A 21,174-nucleotide genomic window follows, 5' to 3' on the forward strand; every position below is an offset into this window, starting at 1 on the left:
GTCGGAGTGTGGTCGTAATATGCAGATTCGCGGATCAAAAAGCATTCACGCCCACTTTTCTTCTGTCCAATGGGGAGCCAGCCAGAGGTAAAGGGTCGAAGGTGAAAGAGCGAAGCCACGGGGGGCTATAAAGGGCCATGTTCGCTCACCGAAAAGGAGTAGTAGGAGTCAGTTCGGAGTTGAGTTGGGAAGAGTCGGTCAAGAGAAGAGTCGGAGAAAGCAGTTGGACGGAGCTGTGGAGAGTGGGAGAGTTGGAGAGGTGGCGGCGGCGAAGGCAGTGGAGAGGGCGCTCGTGTCAGAGTCGGGGAGCTGCGGAGAGGAGAGGCCGATAACGCGACCGAGGTCGCGGTGGAGACGCTCGTCGCGGGACCCGAGCCAGCGAGGTATCCTCATCCCCCCGAGCATCAACAACCCCCTCCTGTTTCCCCCCGCGCTGAGATAGTGCGAGAAGGGGGGGCCCCGTTCCCACCCCATACCAGACACTGTCCGCGAGGCCCGCGGAGTCGGGGCGCCACCGCCATTTTGCGGCTCATCACCAGACGGGTAGGCTCGGCGCGGTCTCGGCCCCAGGCCCGTCTGCCCCCTCATAGTGGAGGTGGTCCCTTTTCTTTTGCTTTGAGTATATGTGTTGTCGGCGCCGTCTGTGAAGTAAAACTGTATAAGTGTTGCCGTGTGCTCGGTAGTCGGTGGTAGATCTGCATTGTGTTTTGCTTTTACATTTGCTTTTTGTGCATTATTGTGTGTTTCTTCTACTTTTACATTTGCTTTTGGTGTATAATTGTATATGTGTGCTATCCGTGTGCCATCGCGAAATAAATGTGAATTATGTTGAACTGTTTTCCCGTTTCGCTTCGTCTTTTCTTTCATTGAATCTCCATCTTACTTCACGTAAAGGGTTGGTAGTGGGCCAAATACGCCCAAGAATTAATCGGAACCGTCGAGGCCGACGATAACACCGCTCGGTTATCCCGATAGTACGGAACGGGTCGCTTAAAGTGGCCCGTGTCCGAAGTCGACCTGCGGCGAGGTGCGATCGCCCGGTCTACCCTCCGTGTGGGTACTTAGGTAGGTCGAATTTGGCGAGCAACCCTATCCCACGCGGGGGGCCGATTGGCACGATCGTGGTGAGGCCGAAAGGCCCACCCATGACTAGTTCCCGGCGTTAGTCCGAGAGGGTCACGACGGGATTGTCCGTCCGGTGGGCGACGTGCCGCGATTCGAGTTGCGTGGCCGTCAGCACGCCGGCGGGCGCGAATCCGCAACACTGGTGTCAGGTCGTGCGATATAAACTCATCGCCCTCCTCGCGGCACTGGTAGAGGAGAACGGGAAAACGGGCTCTCCTGTCTCCAGCTAAATTCACGGGAATCGGTCCAGGGGTGAGAGGAGCGACCCCCGATTCCCTCCAAATTACGAGCGAGTGAAATTAACCCTTTACGAGAAGCAAGATGGCGTCTCAAGGCGAGCGGGTGCTGGTGGATTCGGTATGTGTAATAGTAATGTAGAATCCATGGCTCAGGACGAGATCACCGTGCAAGAGAAACCCGTACCAGAAGGTTGGGAAAGGCATCGATGCCGTTCATCTGGTCGGTTTTTTTATTATAACTCCACCACTAAATGTCGTCAGTGGGAGTGGCCAGGGCAGGTGACAATGCGGCAGATTATGGAACTCGCGCAGAGCATAAATGACAAACTGGATTACAGGAATGCCGAAATGAAAGAAAGGAACAACGAAATGAAGAGAAATACGCAACAAATGGAAAATAAAAAAATGGATGGAAACGCACTCGAAGGGAAAAAACAAATGAAAGAAATGCGGGGTGAGATGCAGAGCATGGGCATAGGCCTGCAGGCAGGCATTATGGCAATGGCGAGGAGCGAAACGCGGACCACGGGCGAGAAAATGGCGCTGCCACGTGCTGGGACGAACGAGCTGGGGGGGAGTGCAACGGCTGTCAGGCCCGCGGTCGGGGCGGGCGAGAAAATAATTCGGGAGACATGTAAGACAAGACACGAGGTAAAGAAGGTATTAGAAAAATTAAAAGAAAGCCAGGAGGAGACAGAGGAGGGATTGAAGGTCGAAACGGTGGAGTGTGAGAAAAGACTTCAAGACATGACGAAGAGAGTTGATAAGCTGGGACTGGAGGGAAAAACGGAGACAGAGGAACTGGGAAGACTGGTAGAAAACCACAAGAGCAAGCCGGAAGAACAGTTAGAAGCCAAAGCAAGGTCGGAGGGTGCGGAGATGAGAAAAGAATTTGAAAAGAAAGCTTCTGAGTTACAGAAACACCAAAACAAAGAGAAGGAATTACAAAACAAGTTGAGGATGGTGAGAGAAGAAAGAACGACAGCAGAGAATGAAACGTTAAGGAACCACACTGAGCAGATTGAACAATTAGAAGCCAAAGCAAAGTCTGAGTGTGCGGAGATGAGAAAGGAATTGGAAAAGAAAGTTTCTGAGTTACAGAAACACCAAAACAAAGAGAGGGAACTACAAAACGAACTGAGAGTGTTAAAAGAGGAAAGGAAAAGAACGGAAAATGAAACTTTAAGAAACCACACTGTACAGATCGAACAGCTGGAAGCGAAGGCCAGACTAAAGAATGAGGAACAAGAAAGAGTAATGAAGGAAGAACGAATGAGACAGGAGAAAGAAATCAGTCAGTTGAAAGAAATGACGAGATTGCAGAAGGAGGAACAAGAAAGACAGTGGAATAGAAAACTGAAAGAGTATGAATTTGAAACTGAACGACAAAAGGAAAAAAATAGGTTTGAATACGAGGAGAAAGTAAAGGAGCAAGGAATGAAGCAGGAAGGAGAAATCAGGAGATTGAAGGACACAACGAGATTGGAGAGGGAAGAACGAGAGGAACAATGGAATAGAAAACAAAAAGAACATGAATCTGAGGTTGACCAATTGAAAGAAAAGCTGAGGCTGGAGTACGAGGAGATAGACAAAGAACAGCGAATGAAACACAAAATGGAGATGAACCAAATGAAGAAAACCATGAAACTGGATAAGGAAAGACAGGAGAGGAAACTAGGAAGAGTAATGAGACAGCAGCGAATGAAACACAAAATGGAGATGAACCAAATCAAGAAAACCATGAAACTGGAGAAGGAAGGACAGGAGAGGGAACGAGGAAGAGTAGTGGGACAGCAGCAAATGAAACACAAAAGGGAGATTAACCAAATGAAGCAAACAACGAAACTGGAGAAGGAAGGACAGGAGAGGAAACAAGGAAGAGTAATGAGACAACAGCAAATGAAACACAAAAAGGAGATTAACCAAATTAAGCAAACAACGAAACTGGAGAAGGAAGGACAGGAGAGGAAACAAGGAAGAGTAATGAGACAACAGCAAATGAAACACAAAAAGGAGATTAACCAAATTAAGCTAACCATGAAACTGGAGAAGGAAGGACAGGAGAGGAAACAAGGAAGAGTAATGAGACAGCAGCGAATGAAACACAAAAAGGAGATTAACCAAATGAAGCAAACCATGAAACTGGAGAAGGAAGGACAGGAGAGGAAACAAGGAAGAGTAATGAGACAGCAGCGAATGAAACACAAAAAGGAGATTAACCAAATGAAGCAAACCATGAAACTGGAGAAGGAAGGACAGGAGAGGAAACGAGGAAGAGTAGTGAGAGAACAGCGAATGAAACACAGGAAGGAAATGAGCCAATTGAAAGAAACGATGAGATTGGAAAACAAAGAGCAGGAGGAACAGTGGGAGAGAAAACAACAACTATATGAGTGTGAAATTGAACAACTAAAACGGAGAGCGAGATTGGAGTCAACGGAGATTGAGGAGCTACGGAGGGAGAACGAACAGCTAATGGGGCTCAGAGAGAAAGAACGACTCAGATGGGAAGGAAAAAGGAACCAGGAAGAGACAGAAAAAGGAACCAGGAAGAGACAGAAAAAAGGAACCAGGAAGAGACAGAAAAAAGGAACCAGGAGAGAAAATGTATAGAGACACGGGAGACAGAAAAAATAGAGGAGAGACTGCATGATAATGACGGGTTTAGAGACGCACGCACACACACGGAGGTAGTGGAGGACGATGAGGGTGAGCTCGCGGAGCGTGTCGGGACCCAGTGCGAGCAGCTGGATGGCCTCCTCCAGGAACGAGGGGAGGGAGTATGCCCCCTTGAGGCGAGTCACGACCAGGTGAGTTCGGTCGTGCTTTGCGAGTTTGAGGGGACGGGTGCTGTGGACAGGTGCACGGAGAGCTTGGGGGGTATAGAGGCCCCGGAGACCCTTGTGGGGACACGAATCCCCAGTGTGGTTGTCCCTGTGTGTGTGGTGCAAGGTGTGAGTGCGTCCCCGTGTGTGGATTAAACCTCCAGTATGGATGAGACACCGTGGGCGAGTGTCCCCGCGTGTGTGAGTGGTGTAGTGGCAAGTGTGCCAAAAGGCGTGCTTCCCAGCATGCCGTGTGTGGATGAGGAACCGTGTGTGTGTGCCCCCACGTGTGTGAGTGAGGCACCGCGAGCGAGTGCCCCCGCGTGTGTGAATAGTATGGTTTGTGTGAGGGAAATGGCACGAGTGAGTGAAAGGCCGCGAGCGAGTGGAGCCACGTGTGCAAGGGAAATGGCATGCGTGAGTGAGCGGCCGAGTGTGAGAGAGACAGCGTGTGCAAGGTCGTTGTGTGTAAGGGAGATGTCGGTCGGCATGTGTGAACATGCAGCCGCGTCTCCCGGTGTGAGTTTAATGGTGAGGTGTGTTAGCGTTGTAACACGCGGGAGAGCGTGTGTGGAATGGAGACGGAGACTGCGACAGAGGAAAGAAAGCCGGGTAGCGGCTGTAGTTGTTTCGGGGACCATGCCGGGTTCACCCAGCAGCGAACACGCGGTCCGTGCTGTGCAACGCACGAGGCCCCACGTGCTCGCTTGCGAGAGTGAAGTCCCGGTCCGGAAACGCCAGCGGTGGATTTGCCGATCCCGCGGACGGACAAAGTTTAGGCAGGATTACGGATTTGGACCGGACGGGTTCTCCACGCGATCGTGTGTGTTAAGCTCCAACGGGCAAAGCACATGTGTTCGCGTGGGGAACCCCTCGAGACGTGGGGCTTGTGTTTTTTTTTTATGCGCACGGTGACGTCATGGCTGCACGCGGGGTTGGAATCCGGCAGGAGGGGTATCCCTGCCGGATGGTACCGTCCAAGGAGGGACGGGGTACACGTGCAGCTGCATGACGTCACTGGCAGGTACAAAGTGTGCGAGCTGTGAGTTGCCGCGCTGGTGCTGCGCATGTGGAAAAAAAATAAAAAGCAAGCCTCACTTTCGGGTGCACAGGATTCCCGGGCAAGGGGTGGAAGACCCCCTTACCAGGGCACAGGATGGAAACGAGTTAGGGGGAAGGGTTAGCATAGCTAGACTGACTTCATGGGGCAGGGGTAAGTCCTCATGGAGTCCGTGGAATGGATTAGTTGGAGGGATTGTAGCGAGATTTAGGTTGGGAAAATGGAGTATGGGATTATTTTGGAGACAGAGACAGACTTTGGATGTGTAGTGGGGACGTAGCTTCGCTACGTAGGTTAAAAGGAACGTGCTACTAGTGTAAGGGATGACGTGGGAGCACGAGTTAGTTAGGGGATGTAGTTAGAAGGATGGCAGAGTTCAGCGGTGAGTGTGTTGAAGAGTTGGTGAGTGAAGTGGAAGCATGTGCTGCGTGAGTGAGTGAGGCCAGCAGGTCTGTGTGAATGGAGCGAGTCTGGAATGCATGGTGCGATGAGTGATTGGGGGGAGGAGTGACTCCCGCCCAAGGGACCCCGGGGTCAGTGTAGAGTGAGTTAGGGGGTTAGTTAAATTGAAAAATGGAGGTCGTTTTGTTGTTGGTGTGAATGTAGGCTCGAAACCCGTTTGGAGGGGTGCAGGAGCCCTGTTGACGGGCTGGGTGCGTGGCTGCGAAAGGTGAGTATCGCTGAGTGGGTACCCCGGGCACCAGGCTAGTCGGCCGTGGTAGGCCAAGGGCCCATGGGGGGCCGGGATAGCGTAGTGGGCACGGGTGCGCCTGCTTGGTGCGGGGGCCCGGGGCGCCGTTAGCCACGTGGGCAGTGTTGTGGGCACGGGTGACCCTCGGAAAGGGGCCTGGGAAGCCAGCCTGCCACGTGTGCGTTTCAGGGGAGGTGCCATTGGGGGCACTCCCCGGTGTTTAGGGAGCTGGTAGGCTCGGAGGCAGTGTAGTGCCCGGGGGTGCCATAGCGGGAGAATCGGCAGAGGGTCGTGCCTGCCAAAGGGAGCCACGTGTCCCAGCCATGAGACCGTGTGAGGGCACGGAGAGAAAATTGGGGGGCAAGGCCCGAAGTTGTGAGGACACCAACACAGGCGACAGGAATCTAGGTTGTTAGAACCAATAGTTTAAGCGAGAGGCGCTTGTTGAAAGCCCCGGGGTAGTTTAACAGGTTAATGGTTAGGGTAGATTAAGAAGTGTACCCCTCCGCACCATCCATCCCCTCGCTCTCGTTGTGGGCCGCTGGACCCACTTTGTGTTATAGATCGCTGAACTCTGGGGAGGCCATTCTGAGGCTTGGATTGGGCCTCGGCACAGGACGCTAGCTCTCCCTTGTTCCCCTCCGGGAAGGGAACGTAGGGGTTGGGAGTAGGCTAGGTGACAGGATAGGTGAGCCGAACAAGGACAGTACAGGGTGTTAGGGGACGATTTATTGTGGGGAAGTAAAAAAAAATAATAATAATAATAATGAGTTGGGGCTAAATTGGGGTTTGACAAATTAAGGGAGTGGGTATAGACAGTGACAGGCAAAGGCGATAGGTTGGGAGGGAGACCGTAGGGTAGGTCCGAGCCCGCCTTCCGAGTGGCCAGCACCACCGCACTCCCTCCACCAACCTCCACTGAACGGCAAAGGCTGGCCAGCTTCATCAACTGGCTGCGTTGCTGCAAGGCAAAGGCCGGCCCACTTCATCGGCAGCTGTTGTTTTGCTGCAAGGCCTGTCGTCTGCAGCTGCTGTGCTGCAAGGCCTGTGCCGGCTGGATCGTCTGCAGCTGCTGTGCTGCAAGGCCTGTGTCGGTCGGATTGTCTGCAGCTGCTGTGCTTCAAGGCCTGTGCCGGCCAGATCGTCTGCCGGCTGTGTTTGCCTGCAGCGGCCTTGTTCTGCAGGCTGTTTGCCTGCTCACCCTTGCCATGCCATGCCCACTGCCCATGTTCACCAGCCCCCGTTCAATTTTGCTTTGCCCCCCCCCTTGTTCATTGCCATGTGCGCCAGGATCAGAAAGCAACAGTTTGCAAGCTGCGAGAACTGCCCTGTTGGCAGCAACAACACGGGCCTGCAGTGGCGGCCCGTGCACCGTGTTTGCGTCCATTCATCCATCCATTCGTTGTGTTCATTGCGTGTGCCACTTGAGCTGGCACGGAGACTGCATTTGTGCAGCCCATGCACCGTTGTGGTTCACTGCGTTCAGTTCAAAAGGGAAGGCCTTGGACTGCGTGTGAGCAGCCGGCCACGTTCCCTGTCACCTGCATTGTTTGAGTCAGAGACCGCATGCGAGCAGCCTGGATCCCTGCTAACTGCTTTCTTTTTGCAGAGTTCATTGATCCTGGGCCATGGTTTAGTGTAAAATTTGTAAGTAAAGGTTAAGATGTACTGTAAATATGAGTGCGCCCCGGCATGTCTGTCTTCGCGCCGGCAATTTTATTTAAGTCGTCCGAGTGAGTGAGTTTGTTTAGGTAGTTACTCAGCTCTCAGGTTATTTATTTTGGGGACACGAATACCATGAATGTTGCACTCAGGGATCCGTAGGTAAAATGTACTAGGGGAAAACTACACATGATGGCACACGAAAATTTGACGACTCGGGACGAGTCTGTAAAAAGGGGAGGGGGTAGTGTTATGGTTGACGAAATTCGCAAACCACCATTCAGGTCCCTTAGGTGAGATATCTCTGTAAGTATATGTGTAGTTAGGCCCAAACCCGTTGTTTAGAGGAAATAAATGTCATTCAGTCGGGCTGCGACCCTTTTAGATAGCCGTTTTTCTTTTGCTATCTTTATTTTGGACCAGCCGCCATTACAACACCACAACCACCACCAACCACGTCTCAACAACCATCACACAACAACCACCAACCGCAACGCCGCTTCACACCAACAGCCATGACCCTTACCGTCACATCTCGCTCTCGCAACCATCGCGTCGCCGCCATTCCCGCGCCGCTTGTGGGCGCCGATCCTGAACTCGTGCAGGGCGCGCACTGAGCAGCGGGTGCAGAAAAGCCAGCCTTTCCGAAGCAATCGGATCAAAAACGACTCACGCCCACTTCTGTTCCGTCCTATCGGCCAGCGTGGGGCGATTTTGGCCCCGCCTCCAGGTGCGTCGGAGTGTGGTCGCTATATGCAGATTCGCGGATCAAAAAGCATTCACGCCCACTTTTCTTCTGTCCAATGGGGAGCCAGCCAGAGGTAAAGGGTCGAAGGTGAAAGAGCGAAGCCACGGGGGGCTATAAAGGGCCGCGTTCGCTCGCCGAAAAGGAGTAGTAGGAGTCAGTTCGGAGTTGAGTTGGGAAGAGTCGGTTGAGTTGAGTTGGGAAGAGTCAAGAGCAAGTTGAGTTGGGAAGAGTCAGTCAAGAGAAGAGTCGGAGAAAGCAGTTGGACGGAGCTGTGGAGAGTGGGAGAGTTGGAGAGGTGGCGGCGGCGAAGGCAGTCGAGAGGGCGCTCGTGTCAGAGTCGGGGAGCTGCGGAGAGGAGAGGCCGATAACGCGACCGAGGTCGCGGTGGAGACGCTCGTCGCGGGACCCGAGCCAGCGAGGTATCCTCATCCCCCTGAGCATCAACAACCCCCTCCTGTTTCCCCCCCCCGCGCTGAGATAGTGCGAGAAGGGGGGGCCCCGTTCCCACCCCATACCAGACACTGTCCGCGAGGCCCGCGGAGTCGGGGCGCCACCGCCATTTTGCGGCTCATCACCAGACGGGTAGGCTCGACGCGGTCTCGGCCCCAGGCCCGTCTGCCCCCTCATAGTGGAGGGTGGTCCCTTTTTCTTTTGCTTTGAGTATATGTGTTGTCGGCGCCGTCTGTGAAGTAAAACTGTATAAGTGTTGCCGTGTGCTCGGTAGTCGGTGGTAGATCTGCATTGTGTTTTGCTTTTACATTTGCTTTTTGTGCATTATTGTGTGTTTCTTCTACTTTTACATTTGCTTTTGGTGTATAATTGTATATGTGTGCTATCCGTGTGCCATCACGAAATAAATGTGAATTATGTTGAACTGTTTTCCCGTTTCGCTTCGTCTTTTCTTTCATTGAATCTCCATCTTACTTCACGTAAAGGGTTGGTAGTGGGCTAAATACGCCCAAGAATTAATCGGAACCGTCGAGGCCGACGATAACACCGCTCGGTTATCCCGATAGTACGGAACGGGTCGCTTAAAGTGGCCCGTGTCCGAAGTCGACCTGTGGCGAGGTGCGATCGCCCGGTCTACCCTCCGTGTGGGTACTTAGGTAGGTCGAATTTGGCGAGCAACCCTATCCCACGCGGGGGGCCGATTGGCACGATCGTGGTGAGGCCGAAAGGCGCACCCGTGACTAGTTCCCGGCGTTAGTCCGAGAGGGTTACGACGGGATTGTCCGTCCGGTGGGCGACGTGCCGCGATTAGAGTTACGTGGCCGCTCGCACGCCGGCGGGCGCGAATCCGCAACAATATTAATCGGCCAAGTGTTTCCCAAGTTATGGCCATTTATTTACCAAACCAATGACAAGACACGTTGCTGCGGCCATTTATTTACCAAACCAATGACAAGACACGTTGCTGCGTCGGCATGGCTGATGGGGAAAGGGCGCCATTTAGTTACCGTGGCGTAGGAGTGGCAATGGTCAATGGCAGCGAATGTCATGGCAAGCAAAGACAAGGAGGTAAACTTGATTTTAATTTGGATTTTATTAACTCTGTGTGTAAGTATCACAGCAGTTGTTACTTCAATGCAAGTGATAATTCGTGGAATGCATGTGAACATTCCGTACGGGCACGCACCACTTCCGGATAGTGATGACTTACTGTATTCTAATAATTTCTCGATTTCTTATGAGCATTTATAGATAAACACAATGCCCCAATCCAGTCGTCATTTACGAGAGTGAAGGAACGGCCTGTGTGTTTGTTTGAAAGTTTTTTTTTTTTTGGTTTGCACGTACAGGCACGAACGTACGGCTACGCGAGAACGAAGGAAACGGCCTGTGTGGTTGTTTCTGGCACACGGTTTGAAAGTTTTTTTTTTGCACGTACGGCCACGTACAAGTAATATACAACAAGGGGAGCAGGAGACAAGAGGGGTGGGAGAGGGAAGAAAAAAACAGTATGGAACAGAGACATAAGGAGATCTGTGGAAGGGAGAGGGATGGGGTGCAGTACACGGGGTAAACAAGATGGATACTACAGGAACTTTCAGGAAGGAAACAGGGAATACGAAGGAGGTGGATTAGCGATACATATATATATATATATATATATATATATATATATATATATATATATATATATGTATATGTATATTTGTATATGTATATGTATATGTATATGTATATATATTTGTATATATGTATATATATGTATATATATTTATATATATTACATTTTTCGCGCCAATGATGGAGATCACGTGATTAACGGGAAGAATCTGTTGTCTTGAAACCGCGAATAAGATGGTTTGGAGAAGGTACGTGACACGTGTTTTACTTTTTCCAGAACACAACCTCAAGGTCTATATTAATTTACCATAGTGTACCTGTTGTGTACTACTCTCTACCTTACAGTAGCGTACTTCTCTGCACTCTATAACCTTACAGTACCGTGCTTTACCGTACTGTACCTTACAGTACCGTGCTTTACTGTGCTGTACATCACGGTGCTTTACCGTACTCTACCTGACAGTACCATGCTTTACTGTACTCTACTTCACATTACCGTGATTTACTTCACTTTTAATAACCTTACAGTACCAACCTTTACTACACTCTATAACCTTACAGTACCAACCTTAACTACACTCTATAACCTTACTGTACCAACCTTTACTACACTCTATAACCTTACTGTACCAACCTTTACTACACTCTATAACCTTACTGTACCAACCTTTACTACACTCTATAACCTTACAGTACCAACCTTTACTCCACTCTATAACCTTACAGGACCAACCTTTATGACACTCTGTAACCTTACTGTACCAACCTGACAGTACCAACCTTAACTACACTCTATAACCTTACTGTACCAACCTTAACTACACTATATAACCTTACAGTACAGTACCAACCTTCACCACACTCTATAACCTTACTGTACCAACCTTTACCACACTCTATAACCTTACTGTACCAACCGTTACTACACTTTATAACCTTACAGTACCAACCTTTACTTCACTCTTTATAACCTTACAGTACCAACCTTTACTTCACTCTTTATAACCTTACAGTACCAACCTTTACTTCACTCTGTAACCTTACAGTACCAACCTTTACTTCACTCTGTAACCTTACAGTACCAACCTTACAGAACCAACCTTTACTTCTCTTTATAACCTTACAGTATGAACTTTTACTACACTCTGTAACCTTACAGTACCAACCTTTACTACACTCTGTAACCTCACTGTACCAACCTTTACTTCACTCTTTATAACCTTACAGTACCAACCTTTACTTCACTCTTTATAACCTTACAGTACCAACCTTTACTTCACTCTTTATAACCTTACAGTACCAACCTTTACTTCACTCTTTATAACCTTACAGTACCAACCTTTACTTCACTCTTTATAACCTTACAGTGCCAACCTTTACTTCACTCTATAACCTTACAGTACCAACCTTTACCACACTCTATAACCTTACTGTACCAACCGTTACTACACTTTATAACCTCACAGTACCAACCTTTACTTCACTCTTTATAACCTTACAGTACCAACCTTTACTTCACTCTTTATAACCTTACAGTGCCAACCTTTACTTCACTCTATAACCTTACAGTACCAACCTTTACTTCACTCTTTATAACCTTACAGTACCAACCTTTACTTCACTCTATAACCTTACAGTACCAACCTTTACTACACTCTATAACCTTACAGTACCAACCTTAACTACACTCGATAACCTTACAGTACCAACCTTTACGACACTCTATAACCTTAGTGTCAACCTTTATTACACTCTATAACCTTAGTACCGTACTTTAGTGCAATCTACCTTGCAGTACCCATCTTTACTTCACTCTATAACCTTACAGTACCAACCTTGACTGCACTCTATAACCTTGCAGTACCAACCTTTCCTACACTCTTTATAACCTTACAGTACCAACCTTTACTACACTCTATAACCTTACAGTACCAACCTTTACTCCACTCTATAACCTTAGTACCATACTTTAGTGCAATCTAAATTATAGTACCCATCGTTACTACACTCTATAACCTTACAGTACCAACCTTTCCTACACTCTTTATAACCTTACAGTACCAACTTTTACTACACTCTATAACCTTACAGTACCAACCTTTACTACACTCTATAACCTTACAGTACCAACCTTTACTTCACTCTTTATAACCTTACAGTACCAACCTTAACTACACTCGATAACCTTACAGTACCAACCTTTACTACACTCTATAACCTTACAGTACCAACCTTTACTTCACTCTTTATAACCTTACAGTACCAACCTTTACTTCACTCTTTATAACCTTACAGTACCAACCTTTACTTCACTCTTTATAACCTTACAGTACCAACCTTTACTACACTCTATAACCTTACAGTACCAACCTTTACTTCACTCTTTATAACCTTACAGTACCAACCTTTACTTCACTCTATAACCTTACAGTACCAACCTTTACTTCACTCTTTATAACCTTACAGTACCAACCTTTACTTCACTCTTTATAACCTTACAGTACCAACCTTTACTTCACTCTTTATAACCTTACAGTACCAACCTTTACTTCACTCTTTATAACCTTACAGTACCAACCTTTACTTCACTCTGTAACCTTACAGTACCAACCTTTACTTCACTCTGTAACCTTACAGTACCAACCTTACAGAACCAACCTTTACTTCTCTTTATAACCTTACAGTATGAACTTTTACTACACTCTGGAACCTCACTGTACCAACCTTTACTACACTCTATAACCTTACAGTGCCAACCTTACAGAACCAACCTTTACTTCACTCTTTATAACCTTACAGTACCAACCTTTACTTCACTCTTTATAACCTTACAGTACCAACCTTTACTTCACTCTTTATAACCTTACAGTACCAACCTTTACTTCACTCTGTAACCTTACAGTACCAACCTTTACTTCACTCTGTAACCTTACAGTACCAACCTTACAGAACCAACCTTTACTTCTCTTTATAACCTTACAGTATGAACTTTTACTACACTCTGGAACCTCACTGTACCAACCTTTACTACACTCTATAACCTTACAGTGCCAACCTTACAGAACCAACCTTTACTTCACTCTTTATAACCTTACAGTACCAACCTTTACTTCACTCTTTATAACCTTACAGTACCAACCTTTACTTCACTCTTTATAACCTTACAGTACCAACCTTTACTTCACTCTGTAACCTTACAGAACCAACCTTTACTTCTCTTTATAACCTTACAGTATGAACTTTTACTACACTCTGTAACCTTACTGTACCAACCTTTACTACACTCTGTAACCTCACTGCACCAACCGTTACTTCACTCTTGATAACCTTACAGTACCAACCTTTACTACACTCTGTAACCTTACAGTACCAACCTTTACTACACTCTGAAACCTTACTGTACCAACCTTGACTTCACTCTATAACCTTACTGTACCAACCTTTACTTCACTCTTGATAACCTTACAGTACCAACCTTTACGACACTCTATAACCTTAGTGTCAACCTTTATTACACTCTATAACCTTAGTACCGTACTTTAGTGCAATCTACCTTGCAGTACCCATCTTTAGTACACTCTATAACCTTACAGTACCAACCTTTCCTACACTCTTTATAACCTTACAGTACCAACTTTTACTACACTCTATAACCTTACAGTACCAACCTTTACTTCACTCTATAACCTTACAGTACCAACCTTTACTCCACTCTATAACCTTAGTACCATACTTTAGTGCAATCTATAACCTTACAGTACCAACCTTTCCTACACTCTTTATAACCTTACAGTACCAACTTTTACTACACTCTATAACCTTACAGTACCAACCTTTCCTACACTCTTTATAACCTTACAGTACCAACTTTTACTACACTCTATAACCTTACAGTACCAACCTTTACTTCACTCTATAACCTTACAGTACCAACCTTTACTTCACTCTTTATAACCTTACAGTACCAACCTTTACTTCACTCTTTATAACCTTACAGTACCAACCTTTACTTCACTCTGTAACCTTGCAGTACCAACCTTTACTTCACTCTGTAACCTTACAGTACCAACCTTACAGAACCAACCTTTACTTCTCTTTATAACCTCACAGTATGAACTTTTACTACACTCTGTAACCTTACAGTACCAACCTTTACTTCACTCTGTAACCTTACAGTACCAACCTTTACTTCTCTTTATAACCTCGCAGTATGAACGTTTACTACACTCTGTAACCTTACAGTACCAACCTTTACTTCACTCTGTAACCTTACAGTACCAACCTTTACTTCTCTTTATAACCTCGCAGTATGAACTTTTACTACACTCTATAACCTTACAGAACCAACCTTTACTACACTCTATAACCTTACAGTACCAACCTTTACTACACTCTATAACCTTACAGTACCAACCTTTACTACACTCTATAACCTTACAGTACCAACCTTTACGACACTCTATAACCTTACAGTACCAACCTTTACTACACTCTATAACCTTACAGTACCAACCTTTACTACACTCTATAACCTTACAGTACCAACCTTTACGACACTCTATAACCTTACAGTACCAACCTTTACTACACTCTATAACCTTAGTACCGTGCTTTACTGCAATCTACGTTACAGTACCAACCTTTACTACACTCTATAACCATAGTACCATGCTTTACTACAATCTACATTACAGTACCGTGATTTACTTCACTCTTTACAACCATACAGTACTGTACCAAACTTTACTGCACTATTTACTGCACTGTGCCTTATAGTACCGTGATTTACTTCATCCTATATAACCTTACAGTAGCAGGCTTTACTAAACTCTACCTTACGGTACCATACTTTACTATACTGTACTTTACTTTATTGTACCACACTTTACTACTCCCAACTTCACAATGCCATACTTCACATTATAATTTACAGCACCAAACTTTACTACACTCTACAATACTGTACTTTACTTCACTCTACTGTGCAATACTGTACTTTACAACACATGAGCTGCACACTGCTTTGCAGTACCATCGTTTACTACACTCTACAATACTGTACTCTGCGACATCTACTTTGCAGTACCAAACTTTACTACATATTGCTTTACAGCATCATGCTTTACTGCACGCTACCTTATTTTACTGCACTCTACCCTACAGTACCATACTTTATCATGCTCTACCTTACAGTCCCCTCCGGTTTACCATGAACCAAGATCTCTCTGGTGAAGACCACAGAACGAACCCTCTGGGATCTACGAGCGGTTCCGATGGAGGAAGCGCGGTCAGTGCAGGAGGTTCTCCCGCAGACCACTGGTCCAGTGTCGATCCACCTGACGAAGAGTCGGGTTCGGGTACGTGCCGTTGCCTCCGTTCCTTGCTCTTCCTGTTACCGTACATAGTCTGTGCTGGTTCATGCTGTGCACTGTGGAACATGTATACATGTGACGTCACCACGTGTATGATCCACCATCTTGGATTAGAGTTCGAACAAATAAAGCGAAACATCATGTGAACTGCATCATTGTTTTTGCATCATACTAAAATATGTCATCGTTGCTTATCCAATCTCAATCAAACTTGCCAGGGCGATTAAAGATCATACGATGGAGGTTGTAGTGACTTTTTTTGTCCTCTCTCCTCAAGGGGGTTTCTACCTTGGACAAACGCTGTGTTGAGGTGTATCGATAGATTATCGTGCCCTTTTTCCAAGGCTGCTTCTCGTAACAATAGTGGTCATGATGATAGCATCATATTACTATTATTAGAAAAGAATATAAATAAATCGTAAATGTGCCTTGTTCTCAGCTCTCCAGAGAGGGCAATTTCCTTCTGATGGGACAAAGCTTCGTCAAGTTATGGTGGAAAATGTAAAAATGTCGATAATTAGGTCATGACCTTAAAATTTTGTCAAGGTCAAACGATGTCACCTCCGCATACTTCGTATTCACATTATTGATGCAAAATTTCATTTTGAAAGTGAGCCAGCTCAGAGATACAGCTCGTAAATTTTGGAAATTAAAAGTGCAGGAAGAAAATAAATATTCTCAATGTTGGTTTTGTCCTCCGAAGGGGGTGTAAGAAACTCTGTGGTACCATAATTGTAGCGCTCATTGTACAAATAACCCCGATAACAAAAAGCAATAATCCTTCCCCTATCATATACAGGGGTAGGTGGGGTTAAATATATCATTGAGATTGTAAAGTGAGCACTTGTTACTACCATATTGTGATCAAGACTTTTGGTTGGAACATTTATCGTTTGGTTTAAATTGATTGTTTTTGTTTCAGATTTTATAAAAGTGAAGGTGAAATCCGAGTTTGTCGATGATTCGTTCCCTCAAGATGAAGGTTTGAATCACAAACACATTGTTGATGATTTCGTTGTCATTGTTTATGATAATAATGTTACAATCCAGAGTAAACTTGACAAGAGTGGTGTATCCGTTACTTGTTATTTCTTCCGAGGAACAAATATCCATGAAGTTTGGTATTAAATTGTGAATGAAAATCCCAGCCATGTTATTCATTCCTCCATTCCTGTTTACTTGAGTTTATACAAATCAGGAATATCAATCGCATTCCAAACGGTAATCATGTCAATGTGGATCCCAGATATTTTCTCGGATATCCTGAATATTTATATATTTACTTTGTGTGCTTTGAGAAACGTACCGTGATGCGTCGGGCTTGGAGATGCTTCAAACATGGACCTTTAGGCTGTAACTCTCAAATACCTGATGACTACCTGTGGTTGTAAAAATGCAAACTCTCTCATAAAAAATAATATTACTATTCTTGGAGCGTTGCGATGGTGTATCAGGTTTCAGGCACAAGTGTGCTGAGTTTATTTATTACTATGATTTACGCAATAAACACAGTTATTTCACTGGAACAGCACTCAGTGGAGCGTATACCTCCAGCGAGACTGAACAGTTTACATTTTTTATCCCATTGATGGGCCAGATCTGCATCCGGACCTGAACCAAAATCTAATTAGCTTGTTCTTGTCACCGACCAAACTCATCCAACTAGCTTTCGCCTAACCCGTCCATAACCTTTAAAAATTATCATCAAAATTTAATTACTTCTTTGTCACACGCCCAACCTCTCTACCAAGTGTCTTCCAAATCCGTCTGAATTTTTGAGATATCGTGCCATATATAGTTTTTGGCCTAACCTTTAAATGGTGAAGAATCACTTAAACAATGTGACTGCCCAAAATATGACTGTGATCACCCAGATGAGACTATTCGTCACATTGTGAACGAGTGTCACCTTCGGAAATTTGATGATTTATTTAGTTAGGGCAATCCAACGATCAATAATGCTGTGACTCAGCTGTCCAACTTCGACTTCAAACTGTGAGCTGTAATTTGTCATATGCAAGATTGAGATTGAGTTTAACATTAAAATATAAATTTTATCTGCATCTGGATCTTCACCATAATCAAATCACTTAGTCCTTGTCACACACCCAACCTCTCCACCAAGTTTCGTACGAACCTGACCATAACATTTTGAGATATCATGCTCACAAATGGACAGAGAGACAAACAGAGGTGAAAACATAATGTCTGTCCATCTTCGGTGGTGGAGGTAATTAGAGGGTTTTACCACGCCTTCAAAATTGATATATATATATATATATATATATATATATATATATATATATATATATATATATATATATATATATATATATATATATATATATATTGTTGAACCTGAACATTGTTGAACCTGAACAGCTCCATGACATAACGATTAGCTGTGTGGAGAGAGATGCAGTTTAAGCCTGTTATGCGTAGGCATGTTTGTTTAATTAAATTCATATGTCCTGTACAATGTCCTCAATAATACGAAACTCTTAATAGCAGTATCCAGCACTGCGGGACGTGGGCTCGTGCTCCAATTGGCTTCTCTCGAGTTTTTACATAATTTCTCATTTTTTAAAACTTTTTTTCTTGAAATAAATATATATAAAGTGTTTTGATTCATTCATGCCATTGCTTAGTTTTAATGAGATATTTTTGTTTCAGGTTTTATTGTTAAAGTGAAGGTGAAGTCCGAGTTCATCGATGAATCATCCATTGAAGACAAAGGTCTGAACCACAACGACATTCTGGTTGTCCCATTGATGAACGTACATTGTACTGAAGCTTGTTCACTCGCTCTCTTATTGTTGGTCTTGTCTCAAGGCAGTGTAACAACATAAATACCCAGCTCCTTAATAAACCAAATTTTATCTTTTTTTATCTGTACTTTGAAACGTCACATGATTTTTCGAGATATTTGTGAGGAACACACATGTGGACTGCTCTCAATCGGTTACCAACTTGCAATCCCATTAATGGAGATAACATAAAGATAAATGTTATGACTATGTTGTTGCAGGTATTGATGGGAAGCTGTTTGTTGAACCTGAACTCGTCCATTGTCCTCTGAGAGGTAAATGCTCCTTTCAGTGACGTTTTTGCATTTTCCTTGTAACATGGTGTGTTTAAAGTGGTTGAGGTGATGTGTGTTTCTTCGTTTTTCTGGAATTGCTGTTTATTCACAGCTAGATACGTACGTGTTCAGGACATGCATCTTGTGAAGCCTTCATCCAAATCAACTAAATGTATCATGCAAACACACCCTTCATCATAGGGTAAGATAACAGTTACCACAGGGTCCTTTATACGAGTGCTAATCACATTCCTACCTGCCTTGTGGTACCAACTCCTCGTTAATGTCACGTTGACGTGATGCAAATTGTTTTCTTTTGCCTCTTTCTTGTCTATTACAAGCATGTCTTTAATGATCACTAGATGACCCGTGAACCCGATGGGTTCCCGTTGTGACAGCGGTTGATAAAAAAACATTTCAAAAAAAAGAAAAGAAAAAAAAAAGATAGCTCCAGCAAACTATACCGCTGAGGTTGTTTGCTTTGATTAAATAATCCCGAAGAGTACTTGACTGAATCGGGTATTGATTTTTTAAATTGTTTTTTCGTTGCCGATTTGAACGAAATTTGTTCCTGCACACCGCAGGAGAATGGTGAGTAAGGTGGGCTGAAAACTTTTGTGCTATCGTGTACCATTTTGGCTGCATTTTGGGAACATACATACATACATCCATACATATATACAAGATGAGAGTTTTTGTAATATATAGATGGAGTTACCGACTGGAATGATGAAATGTAATTTACATTTTCATTACAGTTAAACTGTTGTTCGAGAAAATATCGTTCAAAATTCATGTTCTCTTAAACATCCATCACAGGCATAATATTTAGATGTAGTTTCTAATTCTAGCACAGAACTAGCGGTCTGTGTGGGCTGCACAAGGGAATAAAAACACAAAGAAAATGGTCGATTTATTTGCCGTGAAAGATGAAAAGGTGCTGACATTCTGGCCTTTATCCTTTGCCGGGGCTTTTTCACTTCGGGGCAAAGGATGAAACTCGAAACATCAGCACCTTTTCATAACGTTGTCTTGTCGACGGGTCTGACTAACCACCCATCGTTCCAGTAGTTTTGCTATTCTGCATTCAATTCACGGTTCTTAACAATTTAAAAAAAAAAACCTAAGTGTCACTACAATCTGAGGCCTTACCAGGCGACGCAACACATGGGATATAAAAAGCCAGGACAATTTCTCTTATAATTAAAATGGATTTATTGCAAATACAATCGGGGATAAGGGTAGACATGACGCGATGACACATAAACAGGACAGAGCACTCAAAGGACAAAGAAGTAGGGAGGCACGCACACACTTGTGTACAACGAAAAGATATAACCCACAACCCACTTTGGTGACAAATATAAATACTGAGGCTCACACAACAATGGATAATGAGCAAGGGCTTGAGCAAGACACAAACTCGTGTTGGGTATGGTACGGCTTGTGCAGGCAAGCATTGTACTGGGCATGTGTTGCACATGTACGGCACAGAGCTGGATGATGGTGATTAAGAGCGGGATGCTGCGTCCTGAAAGGTCCAGTTGCAACTCCAACTACCGCGCGTGGCTACGGCCAACATAAACTTTGTGACTGCCTTCATGCATGGCGGGTCCCAAGCATTGGCCTCCCAAAGCTGTGCGTGCCATGTTAAAGGGCACCCTGCCGTTATGCCACCATCTCCAAGGCTCAGGAGTCGAGCTCACCACCCTGGCCTGCGGTGCGCCGTCCAAACTACCCACGCTGTTACCAAGTCGTCACCCAGCCTCCATTCTAAAAGAAGAGATTTTGGTCTCTCTATTGTGGTATCTCGAATGTGTTTCCATGTATCTCTGTTGCACACCAAATTTACTCAGTTTGATTTGCTGCGGACAAGTGGTTGTCGGCTTCCGACTAGGAGTGGTTGACCGACGAGGTGAGGGAAGAACAACAAAATTGTTTACTATCGTATACAAAGCGGGCTCAAACAATTTGTTCACTCTGTCTCTCTGTCTCTGATTGAGGAATTACTTGATTTCAAATTAATTTTATATTTTGAACACTGTAGAACATGAATCACAACTCAGACCTGCAGTTTAGCAGAACTTTGGCTCTGAATTTAGCAAATTGTACGGAATCTCTTCCCGATCCCGCATGTGCAGAGAGGAGTGAGATAATTGTTTGTCTGTCTGCCTATCTGACAGTGAAATAAAATTGAAAATCATTCCAACCAGGAAAGTTACTGTTTTTAGGGATGCCATAAAGGACAAACAGGCACGAAGAATTAATGTAACGTGTTAAATAAGGTGGTTTTAAAAGAC

At 45.1% G+C, this 21,174-nt stretch overlaps 1 protein-coding gene across 1 annotated transcript in view; it reads left to right on the plus strand.

Annotated features, from left to right (window-relative positions):
* The window catches only part of LOC147016611 (uncharacterized), a 62,742-nt gene that overhangs the window by 32,200 nt on the left and 9,368 nt on the right, over positions 1-21,174 (plus strand). The window contains exons 8-11 of the mRNA XM_085847947.1: positions 15,584-15,777; positions 16,715-16,774; positions 18,466-18,528; positions 18,821-18,874. Coding sequence (XP_085704073.1) covers positions 15,584-15,777; positions 16,715-16,774; positions 18,466-18,528; positions 18,821-18,874 — 371 coding nt within the window. The remainder of the gene's footprint in view (positions 1-15,583; positions 15,778-16,714; positions 16,775-18,465; positions 18,529-18,820; positions 18,875-21,174) is intronic.

The sequence above is a fragment of the Eptatretus burgeri genome, chromosome 11 (genome assembly GCF_056783735.1).
Source record: "Eptatretus burgeri isolate ZD-2024b chromosome 11, Ebu_testis_v1, whole genome shotgun sequence".
NCBI lineage: Eukaryota > Metazoa > Chordata > Myxini > Myxiniformes > Myxinidae > Eptatretus > Eptatretus burgeri.